Raw genomic sequence first — 27,833 nt, forward strand, 5'->3', positions numbered from 1 at the left:
ATTAAAATAGTGCATTACAGACTCTCTAGCAAACTGTGTACTATAATAAAGAGTCAAAGATCAGCACATGGATGCTGATGATTGTGTTCTTCTATCAAACAAGGCTGGACAAGGCAAACAGAAGCTAGCTGACAGGTGGAAGTCACCGCCGTCTTTCTTGTGGTGGATAGTAATGTTGACACTCAAGATAAGGGAAACACTATGCATAAACATTGTGCAACCCAACCTTTTGCTACCTGTGAACGTTTTGCCATTGGACAAAGCGGAGTCTGCAGTATCTGACACAGTTTGGGCAGAGTGTCATAGATGGTGGTTTGGAAAAACGCATGAGTTTATCAACATCAATTGTTCAACTTGTTAAATTTTGGTGAGGATAATAGACAGCCATTGTCCATTTTAAATTATTTCTTTATTTGGTTATTTTGCATATTATAGCACATGTTAGATCTTGTCTGTCTGAGCCAGTGTTTTTGGGTGGGATCTGGTAGTGTGAATAGCCTTATGTTTGTTCATACAATTTTCCAAAATAAGGAGAGATGTGAGTGCTATGATAGGTGAAATGTTTTCTTTTGTGTTTATATGTTGTATTTTTCATATAATTACAGTATTTAGGTTTATAATGTCATGCTGTGATATTCTGGGTAACTCTTTAGAATACTGATCCTTCATTAATGAATAACTACATAGGAACAAATGAGTAATGCAGTAATAATATATATATATATTACTACATTATTCATTACCATGATTAATGCATATTATATAATTCATTCTAAATTGAAGAGAATGGTAACCCACTAATGTTACTACATTCTTCTAAAGGAATTATGGTAACGCAGATTACAGCCTAAAAGTACTGCGTATAAGCAGAGGTGGACAAAGTACACAACTCTATTATTTGAGTAAAAGTAAAAGTACTACTGGTCAAATATTACTCGTTACAAGTAAAAGTTGTAAAAACAGATTTTTACTCATGTAAAAGTACAGAAGTATTTGTTTTCAAAAGTACTTAAGTATAAAAGTAAATTTCCTTATTTATGCCAATGCATTACTTTATTATTGTTGTATGAATGCACATTATACCACCATGGTTTAAGTCAGTCAGTGATGCTCCATCTGACATACTAGCATACGACAACAAATTTGAACAGCAAACGCTCTTTACAAAGCTGCTGTCACTTTAAGGCCGAATGCACTTATCCAATACATTAATACACATCTGATATTCTCCCAACTTTACTCTTCTCTTTCTCTCAGACGTTTATATTTTTTATATTTTATAAGACATGCACCAAGTGTAAGCCAACTAAACTAATCTTGATTTTTTTTTAAACTGAAACATACTTTCAAAGTTTGGCTATGGGTGCACACACTTGTGCCTAAGAACCGTCTTCTTCCATTTTGCTATGAACAGATCAGTGTTCAAAGTTGGGAAAATGTATATGACCCTGATGAATGTATATGAGTGATTCCTGACAGACTGTCTGAAACAACAACAAAAAAACTTTTAAAGAAGGAAAAATCATCCTCCAACTTTCAGTGCTGCTACAGAAACGATTTCGACCTTGATAGAAATATAGTGGAGTAAAAAGTACGATATTTGTCTTTCAAATGTAGTCAAGTAAAAGTCCAGAAAAAATTATACTCCAGTAAAGTACAGATACTCAAAAAGTGTACTTAAGTACAGTACTCAAGTAAATGTACTTAGTTACTGTCCACCTCTGCGTATAACTAAGTAAAGCAAACTGACAGCATAACCTTTGGTAATTATAGTGTAACTATAAAGTATGTATATGAGAATAATATGTCATTTTTGGGGGATAAAGGGGTAATTATCAGAACAAATTATTTATACTGTAAGTATTTTTTAACTAAGGGGTAATTGTCTTTGTTAAAGTGGTAATTGTTTCCCTCTTGTTCCATGTAGTTACATGGCGAGTACAATGAACAACACAAGAAAAATCTGATATCACTCAGAAACATTTATTTGAAAAACAACTTTATTAAAAACAGATTCATGACACTTCTTATTAATAAAAAAAAACACTTTTCATTTCAAATAATAACATTCAGACAGAAAGAGACACAAGTAGTCCCTTTTTTATTTCTCTTGCTTGGGTTCTCCTCCTCGTTCCACTTCTTCTTTTCGTTATTTTCACTGATGGATCTCATTTTGCGAGCAAAATGTGTCATTTTGACAATGAGGGCCACTGTTTAGGCCTGTGTGTTAACTGTTTTGAAAATGTGGCGTTTGAGTTGACAGCTGCATCAAAGCAAACAAGAAAAACTGTAACTTTGTTGGATTTTTGTGTAAATTTTGAGGACTGGTCAGGATACATTTAATAAACATAATGGGCCATTAAAGTACCATTAATGAGTACATAAGTACAGCTGCATTGGAGTGTATTAGGAATACACTAAAGTAATGAAACTTTCTTTCACCATTTCAAACTGACTATATCTTGTTTTCTTTCATTTTCTCATAATTAGCCAACATATAACATTTATAACTACTTGTATGTAAAGCCATTTTGCAACCGTGCAAAATTGTGGAATGTGCAAGAAATACATTTGAATTGAATTAAACAATAGCCTACCTGATATCGAAAGTGTGGGCAAATTATTGAAAAGTTTAAGGTCATAATTATAAAACTTCATGATTATTATTATTATTATTATTATTATAAATAATTTTCCTAAAACACATTTACTGTAAAGTTTTATCTATCTATCTACCTATGCTGTTTTTAAACTTAACAAGAACTCTAATACAGTGAATTGAATTGTACATTGAATCATAACAGGTCATAACAGAGGATTCAACACAAATGCATTACTGAAATGGTACTTAAATATTTAACAAATTAATTTTATTTGCAAATTTCTCATTGTTGCATTTGCACTGTGGGATATTTCGAAAAAATGATGGCATTACAGCACCTGTTAGCAGAACAAACTGTTTCAGTTCATACCTCACATTTCTATTGGTTTGCACAAAAAGAAAGCCTCATCTAAACAAAATTACATAGCATCATCTAAAGATAATTTAATCATTCTCAAAATCTGCAACATTCCCAATAGTGTGCTCTCAAGTGAGTTGGGTTATTTAGCGATAGTACAGAAAAAATGATTGTTTGTGAGTGTGATGGCATTGGCTTTATAGTGTGTTTGAAACATTGATCAAGCATAGCGGTCAGACCAGTGGGGGACAAGGTTTAGCTTCCGCAGTTTTGTTGTTTTCAAGTCATGTCAAAAAGAATGTATTTATTAGTTAATAAGGTGCGTAATGGTGAGGATACATGTCAGAGCCAATGCAGAATCGGCCCTAGTGCAAAAAAACTATTCTAATAAGTATTTCCAATAGGCCTACATTTATTTCATACTAACTATATTACAAACCCATTAATATAATTACTGACATATCACCGAGACTTATTGATATAAATATTAGAAATAAACTTTATTTGGAGTTCTTCATTGCACAATGCATATTTCTTATTAGCCTAAAATGTGTTTAATATCACTATTACTAAGGATAGTATGATAATTGTATCAGTCAGACCTAAGATTTTTTATGGATAATTAAAGAATGTTAACTGCAAAATTTAACAGACTTTAACTATACCAACTGAGTATACTAAAAGTACAACTGCAGGCTATTTATAATAAATACACAGATCTAAATGTATTTGTAATGTATTAAGCATTAAATAAATGTATTTCACATAATGAAATTGCATTGGCTCTCGTATGTCTTGTGGCCAATCGCGTCATTACGTCAGCTTTGATTGTAAAATGTCATTGGCTCTTGTGCGTCTCGTCATTAATCATGTCATGCTAAAGAGTCGGTGTGTGTATCATTTGAATGATACATGAATAAGTGCATTCACTGGAGCGCCGGGTTGGATCATAATTTCAGACATTAAAACATTAAGATCAACTTTGTTCTTTACATGAAGATATTGTATGACTTCAGAAGACTTGGAATGCAACACGAGTTAATACTTTTTATACTGTTTCTGGTTTGATGGGAGACTTTGGTGAGCCAGATGCAGTTGACTCTCCCTGAGTGTGACCATAGAGCTCATTTTCAATCATCTCGCTGCATTCGGTGACTGACTTTCTGAGTGGTCTGTCAGGTAAAGGTGGGCTGCTCTCATCTGTACATTGTTCATTTTCAGCATCTCCTTTGAGCAGATGTGAATATACTAGAGTGTCATCTATGTACTCATAAGCGTAAGGATCCTCCTCTTGTGTTTTGGGGATACCATGGAGGCCTGGAAGGAAAGCATTGGGATTGCAGACGGACACTGGGGGAGCCTTTCTCCTCTTCTTTTTCCTGTGCAATATTAAGATACTTTGTTAGAATTAAATCAAGTGTAGCGTCAGTTCTGGCAGGTCATGTCAGTCAAACTAGTATCAGATGACTGTCAGCTGATCACGTCTACCTATAGGAATACAACGTCTATCACAGCATAAAATTCTGAATTATTTAATATGAACATTAATGATTTCTGCAATACATTCTGTTGGTTCTGTTCTGTTTACTCTAAACAAGTTATTGCTTCTCTCCCTGCTCTTATCCATGCTCGGCTGCATGGATGCGCAGGGAGTTCTTGCCTAGAACAGAACTATACCGCCAGTTTGCAGCGTTTGGTCACTTGGTGGTGCTATAACTGGAGAAAAAAAGTGAAAATGGCTGATCTTAATTTCGTAATTCCCACTTCCAAAGTCGTAATTACAAGCTCATCACATTGAAGTGAGTGATTTCAAAGGCCGTTCATGTGCAATTTTTAACTAGGAAACTCATATTTACGATAATTCCGATAGCACTTGAAGGCAGCGTTGAGAGTAATGCGCTACAAACTTACTTTAAGCATTGACGCCCATGTAACTACATTTTTATCAAGTAATGCAATTACAATTACTGAAATTTAAATGAGTTGGTTATTCGCGTTCCTCTCTTTTGTGAAAAAAGCTCAAATCTAGGCCCTAGGTTTGTTTTTATTATTTTTTTATCCTCCCTATTACACTCTTTACAAATATTAAAATAGTTCAGTTTTGTTTTTAATGCCAAAGTTGTTATATTTTGTTTAGGTTCTTTATTAAATGAATTCAGAAAAATGTTTGGAGCATTTTTTTGTTTGTTAAATTAAATATTTTATTTTTTAAAGTGACAATTAAGTGGCCAGCGGCCGACAGTGAGTTAACCACATGTTTGATCAATTAAGCCTCTCAAATCAACTATTGACTTGTCTTGCCTATAATAAAATCCATAGATAGCAAACACTTCAAGCATCACAATTTTAGGTTAAACATTTAGCCTTTTTGAGCATCTAAGGCCACATTTACACTGCAGGTGTTGATGCACAAATTCGATTTGGTGACTATATCCGATTTCTTTGAACCCGCTTACATCATCTTTTAAAAGTGACCCATATCCGATATTTGTATTTACACTATACACTGGCGAAACAGGCCAAGATGTTCTGACCAGGAAAGTAAAACAGTGCGATATGTAATGGACGCAATGGATGTAGACGAAATGATTATTCAATGTTTTGCTTTCCACACCATCTTTAAAGGTCAGCAAAACATTGCTCTCGTAAGCCAGAGAAAAAAAGAGGAGAGCCCTTGATCGCAGTTCGTATCCACCTGAGTTGACATCATTGGCCTCCGTCCCTTTTTCAGTGACATATGACTCACATTTACTGGGGATTATACAATTTGACCGCTTACATGGCAGACGCAAATGCACATATCTGAAACATATTTATTGCCATACGAGTGAGGCCTGAATTCGATCTGAGGAAAGCGGAATTTATGCGGTTTTTTTCCTGCTTAGACACATTCACGTCATATCCGAACCATGCCACATGAGAGGGAAGAGTCGGAATTGGGTCACATGAACCATTCAGGGTAATGGGGCCAAAGTGGCAGGTTTTGGCTTGCTTTACTCATTTGCGCCAACGTGTGTCACAGCAGTGGCTTCATATCTGACTACAACGTCATATAGCCTATAACACACTCTCACACATTTATTTTTTAACAATTTTCCAGGAGTAAAATTTGCATGTGTGCTTTAAAACGATCAGATACAGGTCTTTTTGTGAAATTGTCAAAACAACCAGGTCTTTTCACAATCAGATAGATAACTGGTCAGAGAAAACGAATGAAGTGACCAGATTAAAAATGCCATAACTCTCCCAGCTGCGCCAAAGGAAAGCTTGCTGCTGCTGGAGGTGGATACTTAACATCGCACTACTGCTTGATTTGAAGGCCTGTTGCCCTGTTGATTACAATAAATAGGTGTAAAAATTGTGTTTATTGTGTTTATTGTTTGACTGTGCAGTACTATTCATATTTACATTCAAAAAGCAGACATAAAAGTAATTTAAACGATACTTTCCCTAGTAACAAATTACTTTTGATATACAGTAATTGGTAAAGTAATTAAATTACTTTTAAAAGAAGTATCTAGTAACTGTAACTAATGGCTTTTTTTGAGAGAACTGTAACTAGTTACTAATTTTCAGTAACTTGCCCAACACTGATTCAAATCAGTTGGCCTCAAAAGACAAATTTTAAAGGTCCCATGGCATGACATTTTTATTTTATGAGGTTTTTCAACATTAATATGAGTTCCCCTGGCCTAAATATTGTCCCCAAGTTGCTAAAAATTTTGATCAGTATAAAACGAGTTCTGGCTGTCTTTCTCTGCCTTTGAGAAACTGAGAGCTCAGACGAGCTGATCTTGAATTCTCCTGTTATGACGTCATACCAGGAAAGGTTACCACCCCTTCCTCTGCTTCACCCGCCCAGAGAATTAGTAGAGAAAGGAGTCAGTTTATCAGTGGATGTCAGCAGCTCAGGCTTTACCATACGGATTCAACAGTACCACCACAAACAGTGAGTAACAGTGTTCATTAATGCCTGATCTGGGATCAGTGAGTTCTGATGTGTAGCTAATCATTCAAGTTCACACAGACTTTCTTTCAAAATCGTTTAAAACTGTCAGTCCTGCAGCTGGCCGTCTTGATGCATCAGTGAATCAAGCCAGTGACTAAAACCATCAACTTAACGTTGTTTCTGTTAGCAGCATGAGACAAATCTGTTATTTAAATGACTAAACTACAGAGAGCATTCAAAGAACACTTTATAATGTTCGGATCGGTCAATCACACGTCTGAATGATGCTGCTCATTATGCTCAACAGAAGCTCTTACTGTATTCATGTCGATGTCGTGTTTGTTGTTAGCTGTGGTGAAAGCATTTTGTGAGAGAAATAACGTTGCAAAGTTCACTCGTGTTTATTCAGAGCTCTCAGAGACAAACAAAATAAACTCACGCTCTCAACAACTCGGTAGAATAACACTTCCAATCTTTACCCAGCTCTGTCTCTCTTTGCTTCTCTTTCCACTGGCAGCGCTGCAGCTGCCTGCTCTGACTAAACCACGCCCCCATCCGCATGTTATCTAATTTTAAATGTAAAGATCTCAGCCAATCACAACAGTGGGTGTTTTCACTGAAGACTCACATCAGACACGCCTCTTGAAACAGAGCATTCTAAACAGAGGGCTAATATCAGTATAGAAAAAATGCCTTTTATTTCTAAATTATGACATTTTTTATGCAAAAAACATACTATCAATATAAGTACACCCCAGGAAACATTATAAAACAATAAAACAACCCATGCCATGGGACCTTTAAAGAAATTGCCATCAGGCACTATCACATATTACATGCGTGGAACTTGTATACTGATTGTACATTACAAGATATTTCACACATACATATGCTATTCAAATCATATGTTGGATCTCCTCATTCTGCACAACTTTCACTCTAAAAAATCCTGGGTTGAGCCTTTTGGGTCATTGTTTTTTTTACCGTTTGTGTACTTTTTGTATTACCCAGATCCTGGGTCAGACATAACAACCGAGTGGGTGAGTTATTTATTGCAGGCTTTTTGCGGACTTTGGTAAAATACAGGATTGTGTATTTTGTTTATAAATTTGTTATTGTTCTGTATATCATTTGCTTTTATGCAAATCAACATAAAGAGGCACGATGTAAGTCACCTACGCGAGTGTCACATTTGCTTTGTCATTTTAGATTAGTTGATTTTAAATTTCATAGCATCAACACATCTTTAAAAAAGGTTGGGACAAGGCCATGTTCACCACTGAGTGGCATCCCCTCTTCTTTTTATAACAGTCTGCAAATGTCTGGGGACTGAGGAGACAAGTTGCTGAAGTTTAGGAATAGGAATGTTGTCCCATTCTTGTCTAATACAGTCTTCTAGTTGCCCAACTGTCTTAGGTCTTCTTTGTCGCATCTTCCTCTTTATGATGTGCTAAATGTTTTCTATGGGGGAAAGATCTGAACTGCAGGCTGGCCATTTCAGTATCCGGATCCTTCTTCTACGCAGACATGATGTAATTGATGCAGTATGTGGTCTGGCATTGTCATGTTGGAAAATGCAAGGTCTTCCCTGAAAGAGACGACGTCTGGATGGGAGCATATGTTGTTCTAGAACTTGGATATAGCTTTCAGCATTGATGGTGCCTTTCCAGATGTGTAAGCTGGCCATGCCACACACACTCAAGCAACCCCATACCATCAGAGATGTAGCTTCTGAACTGAGAGCTGATAAGAACTTGGGTTGTCCTTGTCCTCTTTAGCCCGGATGATATGGCAGTTTTCCAAAAAGAACTTCAAATTTTGATTCGTCTGACACACAGAACAGTTTTCCACTTTGCCACAGTCCAATTTAAATGAGCCTTGGCCCAGAGAAAACGCCTACGCTTCTGGATCAAGTTTAGATATGGCTTCTTTTCTGATCTATAGAGTTTTAGCTGGTAACGGCGAAAGGCACGGTGGATTGTGTTCACGACAATGTTTTCTGGAAGTATTCCTGAGCCCATGTTGTGATTTCCATTACAGTAGCATTCATGTATATGATGCAGTGCCGTCTAAGGCCTGAAGATCACGGGCATCCAGTATGGTTTTCCGGCCTTGGCCCTTACGCACAGAGATTGTTCGAGATTCTCTGAATCTTTGGATGATATTATGTAGTGTAGATGATGATAACTTCAAACTCTTTTTATACCCAATCATGTTACCCAATGTTATGTTTAAACTAGTGGTGGGCCGTTGTCGGCGTTAACATGCTGCACTAACGTGAGACTCTTATCAGGCGATAAAAAAATAACGCTGTTAACCTATTCTTAAAGTTGGGTTGGGAGCTGGGACTATACCAGCGTTTCCCAACCGGGTGTGCCACCTGACGTGAGCAGGGGTGCCGTGTAAAAGGTGCACTTGCACGGCGGTTCATCTCACATCTGATGATGCATCTTTAATATAGGTTGTAACTTGAAAATAATGCTTTATGTATGTTTCTGTCGATGGATACACGTGCTGGCTCCTCAGTTATACATTACAACAGCGATAATAAAAGAAAAAAAATGTGGGCAAAACGGCATTTCACATTTCACAATGTCTCACTTTCAACATTTTATGTTATCTATATTCTATTGTGAATAAAATATAAGTTTATAAGATTTGTAAATTATAGCATTCCTTTTTTATTCACAATTTCTACAGTGTCCCAACTTTTTTGGAATCGGGTTTGTACTCTATCTGTGTTTGATCATCATTCTGAATGATACAGTATTTAGATGAAAAATAAACTCTTTGTAAACTGTTCAGTGCATGCGAGTGCTGCCGTATGTCCGAATATGATCGCCGTCATCCCCCGCGTGAAGAGCCAGAAGATGCAAATGAGAACTTGCACGCGCTGTGAGAAGATTTATCTCTGTGCATCATCCGAAAGCATGCACATGTCTCACAGCATGCAAATATTGAGTTCTCTTTCAAGTCTTGCTCTCGAATGGACAAACTCACACAGAAAGTATGTCAACATGTTCATCTTGATGAGTATCCGAGCAAACATAGTCTGAATATGCCTTAGAGAATTTTATACAGTCAAGAAAGACGACGCATATCCCTGCATTAGGTATTAAAGGGACAGTAGCCTTTACTGCTGTCTGTCAAACAAAAGATCACTCACTGCTCTTGATTAAATAGCTTGTGTAAGTTTAATAAGGATTAATCTTTAATTTAAACAGTGAAATATGCTATTATTTTACATTTGATTACTTTATTCAATTTCTCTACCTAAAAACTAATGTTAGACCTACCTGAAAAGCAGTTTATTTTATTAGTATCTTTGCTCAATAGTATTTATTTGTGCTGCTGCTTGTATTTAAGTTATTTGTTCTTAGTTTCTTTATTTTTATTTGACAGTAGTCATTTTCCCCCTGGACATAGTAAATACAGAAACATACCGAAACCGTGAACCTAAAACCGTGATACAAACCGAACCGTGAGCAATCTGTACCGTTGCACCCCTAGCGTAACACATGTGAGAGGGTAGCGCACACATTCTGAAAGCCTTCGGCAGAATTCAGATGAGCCATTTTAATCTAGATACGTTGCAAACTGGTGCTCCAGCTGTTCTTTATAGGTACATCTTTTCCTGCCTCTTATTGCGTGCTGTCCCAACTTGTTTGGAATGTGTAGCTCTCATGAAATTCAAAATGAGATATTTGGCATGACATTTCAAAATGTCTCACTTTCAACATTTTATGTTATCTATATTCTATTGTGAATAAAATATAAGTTTATAAGATTTGTAAATTATAGCATTCCTTTTTTATTCACAATTTCTACAGTGTCCCAACTTTTTTGGAATCAGGTTTGTACTCCATCTGTGTTTGATCATCATTCTGAATGATACAGTATTTAGATAAAAAAAATCAACTTTTAAACAATTTTCTTTAAAAGAAGAGGGCCAGCTCTTTGTTTTGATATATTGCATGCTCAGATGTTCATAAAACAAAACATTCTATGAGCTATTACATTTTTGTGAAAATGGTGAAAAACCCTGGCGGTGGCTGACAACTTTATTTTTTAAACGCTGGCAGCGAAAGAGTTAAAGTGCTTGAACCCCTGTAAAGGCTGCTTTCAGCTAAATTAAAAAAATTCAATTTTAAATCGAAAACTCTCACCTGAGAAAAATCCAGATCCCCACAGCTGTTATGATCATTAACACAATGCCCACAATACTCAGGATGATAGCCAGAAGTTTGTCTGAAAACATATCAATACATTTCACTTCATCAAGTCTTTCCCCAATTGATATATTATATGTAAGTTCAAATGGGAATCTAGTGGACAGAAGAAAGTAAGGCTCTTACTTGTGTTGTCCGGCAGAGTGATCTCCATAATTGCCCCAAAGGCTCCTGTCGGGGACTTGCAGTTAGTCATGTTAAGGTAAAAACTTTCTGGGACCAGGACATCAATAATATTCTCATCCTTTTTAGTGCTGTACACCATCGTTTGAGACTGAATGGTCTGCACTGAAATGTCTGTGTTCCCCTCCTCACACTTGGGCTGGCTGACATTCCTGAACTTCAGATTGCTCGTTAGCTCTGTGTTAATGATCCAGGACACAGTGCTGGAGGGTTTCATCCCAGACGGCCAGGCTGGTGTCACCAACACAGTACGGTTATCCATTTTGTGTGAAACAGTGAAGTTATAGTGCTCTGTATGAGAAAGGCAGAAGAGCAAAACTCAATAACTGTTGTGATTTTTTAAATGAAGTCACTCAAACTGAATTTATTTCAATGCTTTTCTCCAAAACATGTTGGCCATAATTATTGACATCCATTTATTAAATACTTTTTGCAACCTCCTTTTGCCAAGATAACATCTCTGAGTCTTTTTCTATAATGCCTGATGAGTTTGGAGAACTGGCAAGAGTTCAGAGACCATTCCTCCACACAGAAGCTCTCCAGATCCTTCAGATTCCCAGATCCATGTTGGTTCTCTTCAGTTTAGCCACTCATTCTCTAAAGGGTTCAGGTCAGGGAACTGGGATGGTCATGGCAGAAGCTTCATTTTGTGCTCAGTGACACATTTGTGTCTTGATTTTGAGGTTTGTTTTTGGATCATTGTCTTGATAGGAGAACCAGCCACGGTGATACTTGGAGAGTCTTTGTCCACACAAACTTTTCTCCTCTCCATGCATTAGGACGATATTGAAGGTGTCAGGGTTCTAACCTGGCAGCTCTATCTGTTTTGTCTTTGTTTAATGTTTCTATGTTTGTGTTGTGTCTTAGTGCATGGATCTGTCTCTCTTTGTGTCTGTCATGTGTTCCTCTTGTCCTACCTCCTTGTTTGCTGTTACCACGCCCCCTTGTTTAGTCTGGTCTAGTCCTCGTTTCACTAATTGTGCTCACCTGTTCCTCATGTGCTCTGGTCCCTTTATATTGTGCTACCTTCCCTCATGTCTTTGCTGGTTCGTTGTGTATGTTTGTGAGCGTTTGCTTGTGCGTACATGTCTCTAGCTCCTTGTCTAGCTTAGTCTAGCCTTTTCTAGTTTTAGTGTCTCCTGTTTTTCTAGCTTTGCATTTATTTTCAGTTTTTTCTTTGTTCCTGAGTTTTTGAGTCTAGTGTAGTTTCTGTCTTTATTTTGCTCATTTTCTCCAGGTTTTATTTTGGCATTTCTCTTTAGCCTTATTGTTTAGTTTTCTTGGTTTCGATAGCTTACATTTTTATTTTTCCTGTTTTCCACTTTTATTTCTCAGTTAAGTCTTTTTATAGAGATTAGTTTTGTTTTATTTTTCCTTGTTTTCTAGCTCCAGTTATTATTTTAGTTTTTGTTTTATTTAGTCATAGTTCTTAGTTTGTCTGTTGTTTCTTGTTGTCTTGTCTAGTGTCTTGTGTGTGTCCTGTGTTTTCTGTCCTAAGTTTTTCCCTGGCCGCTGTCTCCACTGCCTCTCAGCCAAGAAGGGAGCTGATTCTGTGAGACCCTCAAGCCCTTGGTTCCTGCCTGGATTGGTTCACCATCGCCCTGCCTGGAGTTGCCTCACGAGCTGCCGTCAAGTTCATTGGCTGCCTGGACTGGTCTCAGTGGTCATCCTCCCCTGCCTGTCGTCGTGGTGTCTGTCCCCTGCCCTGGTGTTTGGACTGTCACTCATCCACTACCCTCTTGTGTCTTGTTGATCTGTCTTTTTAATAAACTGTCCTTTTGTTCACTCTGCATCTGGGTCCTCCACTTCCTGATCCTTGACAGAACGAACCAGCCACGATCGGACCCAGCAGAATGAGCTTCCGTATCGTTCCTCCTGCGACTGCTCAAGAGAGGTTGGCACTCCAGCAGGGTGTGGCATCCCTTCGCCAACAGGGCCGGGAAGTGCGGTCCTTCGCCCAGTTCTTCTGGACAATGGCTAAGGGCCTTGAGTATGATGATGCAGCCCTCAAGGATGCCTTCAACATCTGTCTGGATGACCCCCTACCACAGTGGGAGATGGAACAACTTAGGATCCTGGATTTCTGGAACTTCTCCAATTACTTGCATCACCGCAGGGATTGGCAGATCCTGACACCACCCGAGCCAGTCGAGCCCACACCTGTCAGTCCAGAGCCAGTCGAGCCCACACCTGTCAGTCCAGAGCCAGTCGAGCCCGCACCTGTCAGTCCAGAGCCCGCACCTGTCAGTCCAGAGCCCGCACCTGTCAGTCCAGAGCCCGCAGCGGCCAGTCCAGAGACCGTCGAGCCCGCAGCGGCCAGTCCAGAGACCGTCGAGCCCGCAGCGGCCAGTCCAGAGACCGTCGAGCCCGCAGCGGCCAGTCCAGAGACCGTCGAGCCCGCAGCGGCCAGTCCAGAGACCGTCGAGCCCGCAGCGGCCAGTCCAGAGACCGTCGAGCCCGCAGCGGCCAGTCCAGAGACCGTCGAGCCCGCAGCGGCCAGTCCAGAGACCGTCGAGCCCGCAGCGGCCAGTCCAGAGACCGTCGAGCCCGCAGCGGCCAGTCCAGAGACCGTCGAGCCCGCAGCGGCCAGTCCAGAGACCGTCGAGCCCGCAGCGGCCAGTCCAGAGACCGTCGAGCCCGCAGCGGCCAGGCCAGAGCCAGTCGACTACAAATTGTCATGCCCTCGAAAGCGGAAGAAGAGGAGAGCCCATGCCTGCAAGTCAGCTGCCATTCTAGATGCCCCTCATCTGTTGGTCCAGGAGGGCCGGAATCAAGCGGCTCCAGCCCCTGAGCGCAGTCCAGTGTCGGCTCCAGCCCCTGAGCGCAGTCCAGTGTCGGCTCCAGCCCCTGAGCGCAGTCCAGTGTCGGCTCCAGCCCCTGAGCGCAGTCCAGTGTCGGCTCCAGCCCCTGAGCGCAGTCCAGTGTCGGCTCCAGCCCCTGAGCGCAGTCCAGTGTCGGCTCCAGCCCCTGAGCGCAGTCCCGTGTCGGCTCCAGCCCCTGAGCGCAGTCCCGTGTCGGCTCCAGCCCCTGAGCGCAGTCCCGTGTCGGCTCCAGCCCCTGAGCGCAGTCCCGTGTCGGCTCCAGCCCCTGAGCGCAGTCCCGTGTCGGCTCCAGCCCCTGAGCGCAGTCCCGTGTCGGCTCCAGCCCCTGAGCGCAGTCCCGTGTCGGCTCCAGCCCCTGAGCGCAGTCCAGTGGCTCCATCTCCTGTTCCTAACCCAGTGAGGGCTTCACCTTCTGTCCCAGGGCACACTTCAAGGCTGGCCGTCCCAAGAGCCCGCTTCAGAGGAGGCCGTCCCAGAGCCCGCTTCAGAGGAGGCCGTCCCAGAGCCCGCTTCAGAGGAGGCCGTCCCAGAGCCCGCTTCAGAGGAGGCCGTCCCAGAGCCCGCTTCAGAGGAGGCCGTCCCAGAGCCCGCTTCAGAGGAGGCCGTCCCAGAGCCCGCTTCAGAGGAGGCCGTCCCAGAGCCCGCTTCAGAGGAGGCCGTCCAGAGCCCACCAGTCAAGCCCAGGAGGGCGCTCCCGAGTCAGTCCCTGAGCACGCCCGTCAAGCCCAGGAGGGCGCTCCCGAGTCAGTCCCTGAGCACGCCAGTCAAGCCCAGGAGGGCGCTCCCGAGTCAAGTCCAGTATCTGTCCCTGAAGTCATGTCCAGTCAGAGGTCCCCACCATTGAAGAGGCCCCATGCCTTTGGTCGGGTGCCTAATACCCCTCCCATCCCACCCTCCCTGTTTCCTGGTCCTTGTGGGTTCCCTAGGTCGGCACCCCCCTGGTCAGCCCCTAACCACTCCCCTAGATTATTTTCCTCCCCAGTTCTGCCTCCCATGTTTCCTGTCTGCCCTGGTACTCCTAGTTTTGTTCCCCGCCCACCCTCCCAAGTGTTACCGCCTTTGTTTCCCTTGCCTAGTTTGGACGCCAGGGGGCGTCCATTGGGGGGAGGGTACTGTCAGGGTTCTAACCTGGCAGCTCTGTCTGTTTTGTCTTTGTTTAATGTTTCTATGTTTGTGTTGTGTCTTAGTGCATGGATCTGTCTCTCTTTGTGTCTGTCATGTGTTCCTCTTGTCCTACCTCCTTGTTTGCTGTTACCACGCCCCCTTGTTTAGTCTGGTCTAGTCCTCGTTTCACTAATTGTGCTCACCTGTTCCTCATGTGCTCTGGTCCCTTTATATTGTGCTACCTTCCCTCATGTCTTTGCTGGTTCGTTGTGTATGTTTGTGAGCGTTTGCTTGTGCGTACATGTCTCTAGCTCCTTGTCTAGCTTAGTCTAGCCTTTTCTAGTTTTAGTGTCTCCTGTTTTTCTAGCTTTGCATTTATTTTCAGTTTTTTCTTTGTTCCTGAGTTTTTGAGTCTAGTGTAGTTTCTGTCTTTATTTTGCTCATTTTCTCCAGGTTTTATTTTGGCATTTCTCTTTAGCCTTATTGTTTAGTTTTCTTGGTTTCGATAGCTTACATTTTTATTTTTCCTGTTTTCCACTTTTATTTCTCAGTTAAGTCTTTTTATAGAGATTAGTTTTGTTTTATTTTTCCTTGTTTTCTAGCTCCAGTTATTATTTTAGTTTTTGTTTTATTTAGTCATAGTTCTTAGTTTGTCTGTTGTTTCTTGTTGTCTTGTCTAGTGTCTTGTGTGTGTCCTGTGTTTTCTGTCCTAAGTTTTTCCCTGGCCGCTGTCTCCACTGCCTCTCAGCCAAGAAGGGAGCTGATTCTGTGAGACCCTCAAGCCCTTGGTTCCTGCCTGGATTGGTTCACCATCGCCCTGCCTGGAGTTGCCTCACGAGCTGCCGTCAAGTTCATTGGCTGCCTGGACTGGTCTCAGTGGTCATCCTCCCCTGCCTGTCGTCGTGGTGTCTGTCCCCTGCCCTGGTGTTTGGACTGTCACTCATCCACTACCCTCTTGTGTCTTGTTGATCTGTCTTTTTAATAAACTGTCCTTTTGTTCACTCTGCATCTGGGTCCTCCACTTCCTGATCCTTGACAGAAGGGGGGTGGGCCGACACCCTTGCCTCTTCATCATATGCATCTTATCCTTTTGAATGATTTTTAATAACCTCATGAATTAAATAATCAGTTATTATTCTTTCAAAATAATGAATTATTGACAATCAATATTTTGTGATCATTAATACATTTAACTATTATTTAATATGATGTCTGCTGTATGGTGTCTAGTTTGCTTTCCAAAGACAGTCTGACCGAGATAGCCTGACTTCTATCTCTGGGTCCTGACCAACAGGGCCTTTGACAGAAAGTTAGAACTTCCAAGAGGTGAATCCTGCCTGTTGTTAGTAACCCCAGGACAGGATGGGGTGGGAGGATTTGAGTCTCCCAATTGTGATTTCTTCCAATTTATATAGTGTGATTTTTCACATTGATAGAAGTACATTTTTGTCTTTATATTTCTTTATAGAATGAGGTAGATGATATTAGTCATACTAATTTTTTTCTGGAGATTCGTTTGTCATGTGGTGTTGATATCTTGTCCTGTTGATAAGCTCACAGGACGCACTAACCTTGGAGGAGAGATGTGCCCTAGAGTCTTGTGTGTGTGTGTGTTACATGTTCTGTGCAGGTCTTCCGACTGGATTGGACCGCTTTTCTCACACCCTAGACCTCTTGGGGTATTTCTAGGACTCCTCTGAAGTCAACACTACCCCAATCTTGGGATTGTCTGATGTATACATCCTGATTAACAAAAACAACATCATCTCCTATCTATTCTCGTGTGACACATTGTTTAGACTTTATGCCAATCAGGAATATTCCACGTGTCCATAATGATGTACATCATGCTCTTGAAATTGGTATAACTAGTGTGGTAATTTTGTGTAGAGTAGAGTCTGGCCTGACACCGCCCTGAGAGACTCTGAAGCTGACTCTACTGATGAAACTGCAAACTATTCTTCAGTAAAATTCTCTCCGATGATTGAACATCCTGACTCCTGGTCTTCATTTCGCATATCTAGTCTATGGGTCAAAACTGTAACCCCTAACAATATATACACACGTCCTCTTCCAGGCAGATTTGTAACATCTTTAGTCGACTGGAAAATCCTAATTAGTGCCCTGATGATGAAAATGGGGAAATTTTCAATGCTTTAGCTATTTTCCTAGTCACTTTCTTTTCACATCAGGGGCCATATTCAAAAAAACATCTTAAGGCTAAAGGTAGTTTCTTACTAGCCGATATAGGAGAAACTCTTAAAAATAATGGCCGTGTCAGTCCTATTTTTTAGGACTACTAAATATTTGCTCTTAAAGAGTATTGCACTAAAACTAGCTCCTAAATCCACAAGATGCTAAAAGTAGTCCTAAGTCAATAAGACCAAATATCTAAACAATGCTACTGGCTTTTGCTGCAACCCACCCAAAGACACTAAACAACATTGAGGCAATAGGGATAATTAATGCATCTTTAATAAAAAATAAAAATAAAAATAATAATAATGTCAGATTACCAGTGCTAGTTGATTTTACGAGTTCACACTTACAAATGTTTGAATAAAGTAAAACAATATAAGCCCTTATCTGTACCCAGACCCAGAGTTCTGCCCCATATCGCCGACCCAGAGAGAGAGGAACAGGGTGGCGGAGTGATGCAGAAAACTGCGGAGGTAACTAACGTTAGTCGGCTCTCAGCTGTGTATATATACCTTCTCTCGCGCTGATTAGATAGACAGTTCGAACGTGCTCCTCACAAACTTTGTTAATAAAACATAATTTTTGCTTGAATACTGCAAACTCTATAGATGCAATCATGTAAGAGGCTGACAATTAGCTGAACATATACTAGTTTAATTAGTGACACATTTTGAAATATTTATTGGAATATGGATAACATTCTTATTTTAAACATTTTGTTTGAATATAGCAACATGAAACCTCAACAAAATGTTTTTATAATTAAATCTCTTAAAGAGAGCCCTCCCCTATCAGCCAATCACTGTGGTGGTCATAGTTAGGGTGATGACATCATCCATAGCAGCAAGGTCAACTCCACCCTTACTCTTAGCTTAAGACTTCTCTCTATTCTTTTGCGAAAGTTGTTCCCAGCAGTTTTGTGAATAGGTTTAAGAGAAAACTCTTAGCTAAGAACTTTTACTGACATTTAGGAGAACTCTTAGTGGTAAGATTCACATTTTTGTGAATACAGCCCCAGAACTATATTCTGTTTTTACTCATTGTGATGACGATTAAGGGAATTTGGTCTTTGTGTTTCCTCATATTTATACTCCTGTGAAACAAGACGTCATAGCTGGACAATTTAATGTTTCTAATAACCTCAGTCTGCTCAAAAAAAAAAGAATTTTTAATGGGAATATGTGACCCCGTCTGTGAAACCCCGGCTAAAGTAGCAAAATTTAATTATGAGATTTTGATCGTCAAAGTGAATTATACCAAGGGGTTTGAGATACAATACTCAATTCTTTATACACAACATTATAAATACTGAAATTAGTGATTTTATTGACACTACACTTTATACTTTTGCACACAAAAAATATCGGATGCGGGCTCCCTAAACGTCGATTTAAATCATCTCAGGGGGTTTTCATCACAACAACACCAGCGGATTAGTATGATAGATCGGTTCAGGAACTTCTTTTTTTACCATTAGGAAGACATTGATATCAAACGGCACAAGCTGGAAACAGGTCATTGCGATTTAAGCCGGATTCAGATGTCTGGCGAGATATTTTCGTGTCATCGCCAATATTTTAATATTTTCTTCTTTGTTTTGTAGCTCAACATTGTGCCAATAATAACCATCCTAATTTAAAGTCATATTAGGCCTGCTATGTGTCAATATAAAACATGTTGTGGATGGTGGTGCGTCAGATTAATGCAGTTTTTCCAAACCGGGGTGCGCGGGGTGCCGCGTAAAAGGTTTCAGCACGGACTTTGCATCGCGGTTCATCTCACATCTGAAGATGCATCTTTAATATAGGTTGTAACTTGAAAATGATGCTTTATGTATGTTTCTGTCGATGGATACACGTGCTGGCTCCTCAGTTATACATTACAACAACAGCGATAATAAAAGAAAACGTGGGCAAACGGTCTCTCTTAGTAAACTTTGTTTAATGCATGTGAGTGCTGCCGTATCTTCGAATATGAATATGGGTGTAGAGCCAGAAGTCGCGATTGAGAACTCGTGCGATTGCGATGTGAGAAGATGTGTCTCTGTGCGGTCATCAAGCGCGCACATGCACGTCTCAGCGCGCAACTATTGAGTTATCTTTCAAGTCTTGTGCTTGAACGGACAAACTCACACAAGAAGTAGCCTGTCAACATGTCCATCTTGATGAGTATCCAAGCAGACATAGTCTGAATATGCCTTAAGTGAACATACAGTCGAGAAAGCGACACCCCTGGGTCTTAAAGGGGCAGTAGCCTTTACTGCTGTCTGTTTAATGTCAAAGAAGATTAAGAATCACTCACTGCTCTTGATTGAATAGCTTTTGTAAGTTTAATAAGGACTAATATTCAATTTAAACAGTTAAATATGCAGTAATTTTTCATTTGATTACTTTATTCAATTAATTTACCTAAAACTTATGTTAGACCTACCTGAAAAGAAAAGAAAAACGCATTATTTTATTATCTTTGCTCAATAGTAATTATTTGTGCTGCTGCTTGTATTTAAGTTATTCGTTCTTTTCTTTATTTTTATTTGACAGTAGTCCTTTTTTCCATGAACATAGCAAATATCGAACCATACAGAAACCGTGAACCTAAAACCGAATCGTGAGCAATCTGTACCGTTACACCCCTGGCGTAACGTATGCGAGGGGGTGCCACAAAATTTAGAACATTTTTAAAGGGTGCCATGACTGAAAAAAGGTTTGGAAACACTGGATTCATGAATTAAGTTATCTAGGCTATTTGACATGGCAGCACTTAAACGCGAGCAGGAACAGAAAATAGCTGATTGCTTAAACAGCTTTTCCAATATTAATCTCTGTGGAATTACCCCGAATAATGATATAACCGGGTTTACTGAAGAAAGTGCAGGTTTGGAACAACATGAGGGTAAATAAATGATGACAGAATTTTCATTTTTGGGTGAACTATCCCTCTTTTATTTTTTATTTTTTACTCTAGTATTGTACTTAATGTTACACAGTAGCCCAGTAAAATAATTTAAGTTAGAGATTTTCTACTGAAATGTAATATATTAATTTATATATTAATGACTTTTTCCATGGATATTTAATTTTATTAATAAAGTTATACAAATAATTTCAATTAATTGACATGGTAATTGTTGCTACAATCAAGCTCTTGTACCCCCAATTCGTTTGAATGTTTTTGTGCTTTTTGGACATGCATCATCATAAATAGGCCTGTTTTACAAAACTTTAAGAATTTTCCCATAAATGTGTCATATATCACTGAACATGGGAGAATCTCAGCTTTAATGTGGTATATGGCTCATATTCAGGATAATTATGCATCAAATGTGTTGCAGTTTTAAAAATAAGCTTGTGTTTACATTGGAATTTCTCAAAACATGATTTTCTGAGCCCGAAATTCAGCAAATCTTTAACATAGCCATACTCAGTTAATATTAGAGATATCAAGGTAATATTTTAACAGAATGTTCTTTACATTATGTAGAAAACAGTGAATCACAAAAAAATGACATTAGGAGGGTTTTCTCAGACAGGGTCACATATACATTCTAGGAGTGACAATAATTGTGGTCAATGTGCTTTGGAAAAAAAAAACATTTATTTCATAATGTGATTTTCCCCAGACTTCCTATTCTTTCACTTCAATGATAGGTTAGGTTTTTGCATTTTTTTTTTGAATGATAGATCAAAAGAATAAACAATGCAGATTTATTTTTAAAGTCATCTTTGATCATATTTACCAGGGGCTCATATACACTAAATCTGACCATGACTATTTTCAATTTAAAATAATTTTTTTTTTCTTTCTAAAATGTAAGTTGTTTCTGTGATCAAAACTGAATGTTCAGCTTCATTACTCCAGTCTTCAGTGTCACATGATCCTTCAGAATTCATTATAATATGATAATTTGCTCCTCAAGAAGCATTTCTTATTATTATCAATGCTGAAAATTTTCAGCATTTTTCAGCAAGTTTTGCTGCTTAATATTTTTAGAAAGTTATAAATATTTTATTATATTATAAATGCCTATGGGCACTTTTGTAAAAAAGGATTTAAAAAAAAATATCTAACTGAAACATTTTAACCGTAGTGTGGTACAGACAGTTTCTACACCGTTTTACCTAAAGAGTTTCCTCAAGATAAAAAGCAGATTATGTACAGTAATGTATGATGAATGTATTATGAAATATTTTACCTGATATGCTTTGTGTAAATGAATAAGTTAAAAAGGGTTTAGTTGCCAAATTCCTGTCACTGAAACCTGTAACGGAGGCAGTTACTGCAATACTGGATTCACGGATCTGGATTTTCTCAATGGTTCCCTTTGGACAAAACTGCCCAACAATGATGCCAGGGTTAAGATGGGACACATTTAGGAGGAGAATGCTCTTAGATTTGTCCTCAGGCGGACAGTAACGCAGACCGTCTGGTGGAGACTGTAGCTCCACTGCACTGTTCTGTGGGCCATGAAGGTGCCATGTCATCGTCTTCACAACTCCTGGGATACATTGCTGCCCGTAATTGAAGGTTAAGGGGAATGAAGTGGATGCACAGTCTCTCCATTCTTTACATTCTGTTGATAAAGAAACAAAGTAAGTGACGATGAATAGAGAAATGCTTAATTATTATGGGCCAAGAACTGAAAGAGCATAAAGGCCCATTCACACCAAGAATGATAACTTTAAAGATATACTATAACAATAACTATTTTAGCGTCCACAACGATTGGATGATAACATTCTGTGTACTGCATATAGTCATGAGCTGCTGAAGCTCATTAAAGTCGGTGGATTCTGATTGGCTGTCATTGTTTATATAATTTTATCAGTTGGAAAAATCAATCTATAAATCCAACAATATCCTTCCCTCATTATCAATATACTTAAGGATTATTGAAGCTTTATAGTTGTTATCCTATAAATTATCTTCCTTGATGTTGTCAGGCGTTAAAGGATAAGTTCACGTTAAAATGAAGATTTCCTGATAATTTACTCACCCTCATCTCATCCAAGATGCCCTTAAGCCACATGCCCTCTATGTAGATATCAGAGAACAATTTAAAATATTGTTTCAACTCATTCTAGGGCCACCTTTAATCCAGTGTGTTACAGAGCAATGCGAAATGAGCCTTTAGGTAAAAAAATATATATATTACATTACAAATGTATATATATATATATTTTTTTTATTTTATATTAAAATATATATATTACAAATATATACGTTTTTATTTTATTTTTTTAGAAAATGTGACCCTATTCCTCATCTAGGATCGTACAGAGACCCTTGAAGCACTTCGAAACTGCCTTGATTTGGACCTTCAACATTTTGGTTGCCATTAAAGTTAATTATATGAAGAAAAATCCTGAAATGTTTTCCTCAACAACAAAAAAACAAAGTAATTTCTATTCCACTCAGGGTTTTTCCTACATTGATTTTTTTTTTGGCGGCCGCCAAAGCACATTTTTGTCCCGCCAAAGCCTGCGTGATTCTGCTCGTTCTGACACTCAGTTAACGAGGGCGCACGTTAACTGACGGAGAACGAGCAGAGCCCACACACACACTCTCTGCCTTCAAAACCATCACCGTTCTCTCTCTTTCTCACTCGCGCATATCAATCAAAATCAACAGAACTGACAAAATGGTAAAAGGTCGGAAGACTGAATCCGTGCGCCACGTGGCGCGTTCTCACAATATTTTCCCTGAATTACTGCTGGATGTGAACTGTGCTTAATAAACGCACCTCTTTTGACACGTTTTGCACACGCAGCTGACATAAACCATACTTTCAAATAAACTGAAAAATATCTTTATGAAGTGTTTTCTGTGATCAATCTTTTGCGTTGTTTTAACAGTCTGGGTTCACACATAACGCGTCCGCTTTTGTCCGATTCGCAAACTAATGACTCATTTGAACCGATTCATTTTAATGAACTGATCTATCTGTGAACGCAAGTGTGCCATTAAACAAGAGAGGTTAGTAAGAATTAGTCTTAATAATCCACAGTATTTTCATGTATTTATTTTGAGTATTTATATTGATAATGTGTAGTAACTACACTGATTCCTTTAGACTGGAATAAGGTGAAACCAGAACAACGCAAGTTAAATTGTTTATGGCAGAGAATTAGATTATTTGTTATTAAATTTTTGCCAAAATAATGAATCAGTAAACCATGCAAACTGTGTAAAAATGAGGAACTAAAGAAACAAATATTAAGACATCATACAAAATGAGATATCAAAATTAGATGAGCAAAAAAAGCAAAAAAAAAACATTTGCATTTATTTTACATTTATTGTCAGTATTGGGCTCACAGATGACGCGGTTAGGTACTTTTACTGTTGGTTTGTGTGTGCGCATACATGCATGTGGATGACCATGACTGGTCAGCCACCACCGAAGACCATTTCTGACCCAGGAAAAACCCTGCCACTAAAGAAAAAGAAAATACACAAACATCTTGAATGCATGGAGGTTGAGTAAATTATCGAGACCCTCGCTGCAGCCTGTAGCACGTTGCTGGATCAGATCTAATACGTGCTGGATGGTGGATCGTTATGGCGACGTCATACCGATCTCTGGGTTAACTTATAATGCGTATGCGCTGGTGTTAAGTGACATGTATGATCAATATTGTATATAGATGATCTAAACTGTGTAGTTGTATTACTGATAAATAGTATTAAGTAATTATAGATGAATAAATCATCTTTTCATAAATGTGATGCTTAAATTATCATAGTTTCGCTGTACATGCATGCAAAACAGTTAAAATTTTAATATATTCTACTCATATTTGTAATTGTAATTTGTAAAAGTAATTGTTTCTGTAATGTTAATCCTCAAAGTACAATGCAACAGGATCTGTAAAGTACGGTGGCCGAGACAGCTCAACATGCTGCAAATGAAGAAAGAACCAGCAAATAAAGAAAACATCTTCATCAGTTTGACAACACGCGCGCAGCAAAAGTTCACAACACATACAAATACAAAAACGCGCAGCAAATCCTCACAACACATACAAATACAAAAACGCTCTGCAAATCTTCACAACACATGCAAATACAAAAACGCGCTGCAAATCCTCACAACACATGCAAATACAAAAACGCGCTGCAAATCCTCACAACACATGCAAATACAAAAACGCGCTGCAAATCCTCACAACACATACAAATACAAAAACGCGCTACAAAAAATTACAACACATGCACATTCAAAAACTGACCTGAAAGTTGAGTTTTTTTTTGTTTACTTTTATATCATGATGGTATAATTGCTTTGTCGTTTGGATATTGTTGGCCTAAATATATTGTTACACTGTATAAAAAAGACCATGCAATCATACGTTCAGGATGTTTAAATAAACAAAACAAAACTCACCTTTCAGCTGGTCAGTGACAACAACACTGGCGACAGGCGAGTAAACAGGTCCCGTTCGTCACTCAAAGGAGTCCCCTTAAAACATTTCTGTTGTGGTCTGTGTTATTTGCAGCGCGTTTTTGTATTTGCATGTGTTGTGAGGATTTGCAGCGCGTTTTTGTATGTGTATGTGTTGTGAGGATTTGCAGCGCGTTTTTGTATTTGTATGTGTTGTGAGGATTTGCAACGCGTTTTGTATGTGTATGTGTTGTGAGGATTTGCAGCGCGTTTTTGTATTTGTATGTGTTGTGAGGATTTGCAGCGCGTTTTGTATGTGTATGTGTTGTGAGGATTTGCAGCGCGTTTTTGTATTTGTATGTGTTGTGAGGATTTGCAGCGCGTTTTGTATGTGTATGTGTTGTGAGGATTTGCAGCGCGTTTTTGTATTTGCATGCATTGTTAACATTTGCAGCGCGCGTGTTGTCAAACTGATGAAGATGTTTTCTTTATTTGCTGGTGCTTTCTTCATTTGCTGCGTGTTGAGCTGTCTCGGCCACCGTAGAGTAAAGAACTTAAAATACCAGTAGCCTACACATTCAAGGGAAAATGCAAACCGTGTGTCCTGATGGCGTGAGCATGTTATTAATCATTATTTTTGCGTGAGCGGTTTGAGTATTTATCTATTAGGGCTGAACGATATTCTGTTTTAACATCGACATCGCGATGTGTGCCTGTGCGATAGTCACATCGCCGGAACATGCGATGTGAAGGATAGTAGCCCATGGTGTATTAAGAGAATAGCACACAGTAAACACGAGTTTGTTGCTGGAGTGACACGCACGTTCCTCATGCCTGCACAGTGATTGGTTCGCTGTGCCGCTGCTCACCGCTCACGGCCAAACATTCACTGCTAAAATGTGCGACGAAGAGGATCGGAAGAGGGAAAAAAAAGGTTTGTACCAGAAATCATCTTTTTGGGACTATTTTGGCTACATAAAGGAGGATGTTGACCAAAAAGAGGTACTTTGCATGGAGTGTCTTGTGGCCACAAAACAAGAAAACACCACCAATTTGTCTGATCACTTAAAACGGCACCATAAAGATCTTTACGACGAATACAAAGCAGGGCTCGACATTAACGCTTGCAACAAGTGTGAACGATTCAGCGTTCGAATGAATCGTTTGAATGAACGACTCAGTGACTCACTCATTAAGACGGTCACCTGCTGCCACCTACTGGAGGTTTAGTTTCATGTTTGCACATACTTTACAACATTTCTTTTTGTCACTTGTAATGAAGCTTGCTTATTAGTGAAATTATTAATATCACGGAATGGTAATTATTGACTTTAGCCTGGATTGATGGCCCTCAATATCGCAATATATATCGTTGGGGAAAAAAATATCGCAATGTAATTTTTTTCCAATATCGTGCAGGCCTATTATCTATCCAGCAAAACTCTTAACTGTGCATTCAAACTCTACTGCACATGTGTAAATGACGTCATTGAATTGTGAATGAAACCACCGCGCATGCGCGTCCAGTACGTGTTGGATCTGATCCAGTATGTCATCGTGCTACAGGCTGCAGCGAGGACTTCTTGAAATTATCAGGAAAACTTCATTTTGAAGTGAACTAACTGAAGTGATCCTTTAACACTCTTGTTTTCATTATTTTCTTCTTTTCTTGTGCCACTGCTATTCGAAGGACAGTTGGCACACTGAAAAGTTTGCAGAGGTTTCATCATCATGTACCCGAGAAGTTTAGGGAATACCTACTAACAAAATTTTGGCCCAAAGGCATGTCCCTGATCTGCTTGAGTTAACTAATGAACCTTCTAATAATGACTGGGAGACACCAGAGTATTTTACACAGTGAAACAAATCTCAAAACATTTAGGATATTGTGTAATTTATGGTTTAGAGGTGTAGATCGTTCCACACAGAGTACCTATGGTCTGGGTGACAGTCAACTCCAGGTCATCATTGTTACAGTCAAAGGTCTCGAGGAGAATACGCTTCCCTGAAGGTAAGATATCGGTGTACATAAGGACCGAATTCAGTTTCAACAAACAGGTGGACCGATAACCCCCTTTCACATGGATCTGTACCATTTGACTCTCAGGCAGATCCACATTGCACTGCCCTGCAACAGTGACAAGAATAAGAAAAACAGTTATTAAAGTGGTGATGAATTGAGCCTTACATCAACGCACAACGAAACACCGCCTCTACAGAAAAATAAACATAAAGTGTAAAGTGCCCTTCAGCAGAAATAATATTTTCTTGATCTTTTCTTGACACACATTGTGTGCATGTGTGTGTGTGTTCGCGCTTATATCCACAGATCGTGCTGGCCATGTAATACAGAAATAATATTCCAATCAATCGCGGGTGGGTGAGAAATAAATCATGGTGTTTGTTTGATAAAGACGTTTACGAGCCCTGTGGGAGAATCATCCCGGTTGCTGCTTTCAAAACAATCTCTCCCTCATGTGAACAGAAGAGAAAGGGGAACTGAAGCTCGTTAAATATGCAAATATTATCCAATCCTAGCCGTGGGCGTTTACTTCTAAATCTCCAGTGCTGCACGCCCATCAAAACCCAGCGTTCAGGAGAGAGCCTCAAAAACATTGTAGAAAATAGCCTATTTCTTATTATTTATGATGTTTTTGAATGTAAAAACCACACAAACGTCATTAGTTGACCTCAGTGTATGGCAAAATGTAATGTAAGGTATAATAAACAGTCAGCTGTCATTTTTGCGAAATAAAACCCTGAGAGAGATCAAAAGGTTAGAGGGGTCCTACAAACCCGATTCCAAAAAAGTTGGGACACTGTACAAATTGTGAATAAAAAAAAATCCAATAATTTACAGAGCTCATAAACTTATATTTTATTCACAATAGATAACATATCAAATGTTGAAAGTCAGATATTTTGAAATGTCATGCCAAATATTGGCTCATTTTGGATAGATACACATTCCAAAAAAGTTGGGACAGGTAGCAATAAGAGGCCGGA

At 39.4% G+C, this 27,833-nt stretch overlaps 1 protein-coding gene across 1 annotated transcript in view; it reads right to left on the reverse strand.

The window, feature by feature from the left end:
* Positions 1–3,784: 3,784 nt before the first annotated feature.
* The window catches only part of LOC137083892 (CUB domain-containing protein 1-like), a 40,179-nt gene continuing 16,130 nt past the window's right edge, over positions 3,785–27,833 (reverse strand). Inside the window, exons 5-9 of the mRNA XM_067449836.1 lie at positions 26,761–26,955; positions 21,639–22,016; positions 11,265–11,612; positions 11,076–11,157; positions 3,785–4,339 (exon numbers count right to left, since the gene is read on the reverse strand). Of these exons, the coding sequence (XP_067305937.1) occupies positions 4,009–4,339; positions 11,076–11,157; positions 11,265–11,612; positions 21,639–22,016; positions 26,761–26,955 (1,334 nt within the window). The 3' untranslated portion in view covers positions 3,785–4,008. The remainder of the gene's footprint in view (positions 4,340–11,075; positions 11,158–11,264; positions 11,613–21,638; positions 22,017–26,760; positions 26,956–27,833) is intronic.

Source organism: Pseudorasbora parva, chromosome 7 (assembly GCF_024679245.1).
Source record: "Pseudorasbora parva isolate DD20220531a chromosome 7, ASM2467924v1, whole genome shotgun sequence".
Taxonomy (NCBI): Eukaryota; Metazoa; Chordata; class Actinopteri; order Cypriniformes; family Gobionidae; genus Pseudorasbora; species Pseudorasbora parva.